At 30.2% G+C, this 4,318-nt stretch overlaps 1 protein-coding gene across 1 annotated transcript; it reads right to left on the bottom strand.

The window, feature by feature from the left end:
* Positions 1-1,295: 1,295 nt before the first annotated feature.
* Positions 1,296-2,325, bottom strand: LOC143618748 (uncharacterized). The gene is made up of 6 exons (XM_077090847.1): positions 2,173-2,325; positions 2,030-2,094; positions 1,827-1,978; positions 1,699-1,777; positions 1,500-1,627; positions 1,296-1,405 (listed from the first exon to the last, which is right to left on the bottom strand). Exons 1-6 carry the CDS (start codon positions 2,323-2,325, stop codon positions 1,296-1,298), a joined length of 687 nt encoding a protein of 228 aa, XP_076946962.1.
* Positions 2,326-4,318: the final 1,993 nt, after the last annotated feature.

Here is a 4,318-nt window from a genome sequence, read left to right as displayed (position 1 = left end):
TTATACATAGCGTTACAACCTGACAGTACGTGCAATATCCGAAGATCGTTCACGTACCATCAAGCAATCATTCATACATTTCACATTATCCAAATAAGGCATACACTTATCTCTTAGGATAAGTGTATTAACAAACATATTGAGTATGCACACAGCCCCGAAAACATAACAAGGAATGGGGCTAGAAACTCACCTGAACTCTGCTTCTTTTTCTGATAGCTGTAAATCCCTTCTTTAACTGAGCTCGGCTGACTGTACAAGTTACACGTATCAATACTCGCCTGATCTAATCTGGTGGCCTAGTATTAGCTTACTTTAACTTATCGCTTTTAATTTATTTTCTAATCGAACTTGGCTTTAGGCGAAGTTAAACCTCAGGCGAACTTGGCTTTAGGCGAAGTTAAACCTTAGGCGAACTTAGCTTTACAGCGAAGTTGCCATCAGGCGAACATAGCTTGCATGCGAAGTTCATCAGGCGAACTTAGCTTGCAGGCGAAGTTCATCGCTTTGAAGGCGAAGTTGCCCAGATGCAGGCGAAGTTGCCCAGACAGCCGCTGTTCGGTTTCTTTCCAGCATTTCGAGCGATTTTAACACCCTTTCTATGGTTCAATATCACCCACTACGCTTCCCGACCATTTTCGGTCGCTTATACACTAAAAAGCTTGGATCTTTAAACTTCAAAGATCAAGAATCATACCTTTTTGAGCTTGTTTGGATATCGTTTAACTTGTTAACACAACTAATCGCTCTCTCTCTCTCTCTCTCTCTGATCTCGGTCTTCTCTCGTCCGGGCCGCCGGCGAAGTTGGTGGTGTGTGTGTGTTTTTGGAGTGTTAGAGAGAATAAGGAATGAAAGATATTTTGGGTTTAGGGGATATTTATATCCCTGAAATCCCATGGACCTAAGGCCCATTCTCATTTAACCCGTCTCCATTAATCCAACACTAGCCCGACTCATACAAACTCCTACTCTATTATTTATTTCCTGACAACCCGAGTAAACTTTCCCTCTATTAGTAAGTAATATAATTAATATCACTTTGAAATTTCGGGATGTTACATTTTAGGGATTTTGATCGGCAGAACGATATTAGTCGACTGATGTAAAACTTATCTCGAAACGGTTATTCAAACGAATTTCTCAAACAATGCATCACGAACAGTTGTTGGAGATATAGAAATTCCGGATGACTCAGATGACTCAAGCAAATTAAGAAAGAAATTTTCGTTATTAGATTATAACACACACACACACACACATGTATATATATATTGGTTTCCAATACATATATAATTTCAAAAATTAAACATAGGCTTAAACCTTTTTTGGAACTCCTCGATTTCACCAATTCCTTCATTAATGAATAATTTTGTAATGCTAAGAGCATTACAGACTCCAGGTTCACCTGAAAATAAAAATATATACACATATGTTAATTAAATTAAGATAATTCTTAGAAAATTACACATATTAATATATTATATAGATGTGTAACTAACCATCATAATGTTTGTACATAGCAAATTGTAAAACAATAATAACAGGAGCATTTCCTTGATTTCTGTCAACAAAAGACCGAAGGCTTATCGCATATGCATCCCATAATGTCATACTAATTTTATTATCACTGAAATAAGCATATATGAAGTTTGTTAGTAAATGAACAATTTATAATAGATACATTTTAAAATTACTTACTTGTTATCATATTGGTTGATCTTCAATCTTTTAGCAAGTTTACCATTTATCTTTGTGATATCTTGAACAGAAACATCATCTTTAATGATTCCAATAATATTAATTATTAATATTTTAAGCTATCAAACCTATGCATGTATCAATTGAAATTGACTCGGAAAGTAGATCTTCAATTGTTGTAAAGTTAAGAACATGAATGCTTTCAGTAGAATCATAATAGAACTTTACTTCAGTGGTTCTTGTGAATGTTAGTTTCTTTGAGTTTTCAACATTCTTGAACCTATCAACATAAGTTGAAAATTTTTCTATTGAAATTTCATTACAAACATACTCATCTATCTTCTTCTCAAAGCTATTCATAATCTGCTTCGGTATTGAAGCATGAATTCTGTTACCCTGAAATAAATAGGAAAACATTATATAATATTTATAAAACACAGGTTCTAATAATATGTACTATAAAGTTTTGTTTACCTCTTCGTCTTCTAAGATTAAATCCATTGATAGAATGGCTAGAGGTTTGTCAATAATATGGTTCATCCACTTTCTGATTACCTTTGCTAACACAACCGAGTTCTCATCAACATCATTTAAATAATTCAATACCTTGTAATTCTTGGCTGCCATTGTCCTATATAAACCTCAAGTTAGAAAAGTATACAGTTTTGAATTTTAATATGTTTTGAAGAATCTGTTCATGTTGTATTACATACTTACCTTAAATATTCATAATCTTTCTTACGTTTGTAAAATTACACAATCTTAATTAGAAGTTGAGATTAATAACAACAAAACAGATTAATAAACTTAAAGATGGCTATGTGTTATGATTACAGTTTAGATTAAATGATTAATAATTATTAAATCAAAAAATAGAAAACGAACCTTAAAACCTGAATAAGAACCGATTAATAAGAAGCTAAATTATGATTTAATATGAAAAACTCAACCATATTTATAGACATATTGTACTTTGATACAAAATTCCTATAAAATAGAATTTAGATATAACATTCAAATAGAATGATATTATTTATAATTAAGAAGATATACGTTATAATATATTATTATGTTTATATAAAAAATTTAAATTTAGTTATTAATAAATAAATTTGGATATATGCTTTTTTAATTAGTTTAAAATTCTGTTTAGATATAGATTTTCTAAATAATAGATATTTTCTATAACAACGAATATATAATATATAATTTGTAATATATTATGTTTCTTTATATAATATATTAAAATTTATTGTTAATAAATAAATTCTAGATTTATGATTTTTTTTAATTCTTATTAGTAGTTTTGTTATTAATAATATTTTGCTGTAATGACGATGTTTTAACAGATGAACTATTATCATGAATAGCAATTGATTTTACTAACGTTTTAATATTTTTGAACTAATAATTATAGTTTTTGATGAAATCATAAACAACTAACATAAATTACCTCATTAGGATTATATTGTTATTAGTAATATTCTGCTGCAATGATAAATATAAACTAATTGCATCTTAAACTAACATTTCAGAATGGTCTTAGTAGCATTGTGTTGCAAACATAAATAAAAACTAATTGAATTATAACCGAGTTGATGAAAGTTTAATGCAGTATAAATGACACGACGGAAAATTAGAACTTTGGTTTTCTGCAGTATTGAGTATAATTTTCTGCTATAATCATAATTAATTGACCTAAATAACCTTAATGTTAAATTGTAAACATCATCAATTGCAAACCATTCTATAAGGTCAAATGTAGTATGTATAGGTTAGTTGTTAATGAAAATTACAAAAACATTTATAAAATATAGAACCATAAACATGCCTAGATATTATTATTATTATTATCAATGTTGTAATGTAACAATAAAAAAAAACTTAAAATATAATGATGTAAATTCACAGTAACAAAAAATTCCATGTAAAATACAATAGAATCAATCAAACAAAACATGAACTGGCTGATCTTAACCCTAAAATTCACAGTAACACGTAATTCAATGTAAAATATCATATAATCAATCAAACATAAAATGAGCTGGTTGATCTTAACTCTAATTAGCCCTAAATACAACGAAACAAAACAAATATAGTTTATTCAATGTAAATAAAACCCTAAAAAGTTACCTTCGTTTGACAAACAGGACATAGGCGAATTCATCAATGGAAAAATCGTACCAATACCGATAAAGATACAGCCCACAACACACAGTGAAACAACAATGATTTTTAACAAATATAGTTTATTCAATGTAAATAAAACCCTAAAAAGTTACCGTCATTTGACGACACAGAACCTTGAAGAATTCATCAATGGAAATATCGTAGAGATGAAGATACATAATATATATCGTTGAAAGAGGCTTCAAAAGTCGATTAGTATGAACAAACGTCGAACAGTGGAGGAGTTAAGAGGTTGGTTGAAGGCATTAGGGTTTCGATGGAAAGAATTGTGAGACCCGTTGACCCGCGAATTCCTGTTCAAAAACCCAAATCAATGAGAGGCCACCATTTTTAAATGGAGCAATCTAGTGGAAAGAGGGGGGGGGGGCGCGGGGCGACATGAAGCCTCCAATTGTATGCAATTATATATATTGATGGATAGTATAAATTT

This window comes from Bidens hawaiensis, unplaced genomic scaffold (genome assembly GCF_021521415.1).
Source record: "Bidens hawaiensis isolate Kalapana, Puna unplaced genomic scaffold, B.hawaiensis_p1.1 tig00000284_1, whole genome shotgun sequence".
Classification (NCBI taxonomy): domain Eukaryota; kingdom Viridiplantae; phylum Streptophyta; class Magnoliopsida; order Asterales; family Asteraceae; genus Bidens; species Bidens hawaiensis.
This window is presented reverse-complemented; position numbering and strand designations above follow the sequence as displayed.

Excerpts from the sequence above, each read along its gene's own strand:
- LOC143618748 (XM_077090847.1), bottom strand. The coding sequence starts at position 2,325 with ATGGCAGCCAAGAATTACAAGGTATTGAATTATTTAAATGATGTTGAT. Across the intron at positions 2,095-2,172 it reads TAATCTTAGAAGACGAAGAG|GGTAACAGAATTCATGCTTC; the intron begins GTAAACAAAACT and ends TATTTATTTCAG. Across the intron at positions 1,628-1,698 it reads ATCAACCAATATGATAACAA|TGATAATAAAATTAGTATGA; the intron begins GTAAGTAATTTT and ends TGCTTATTTCAG.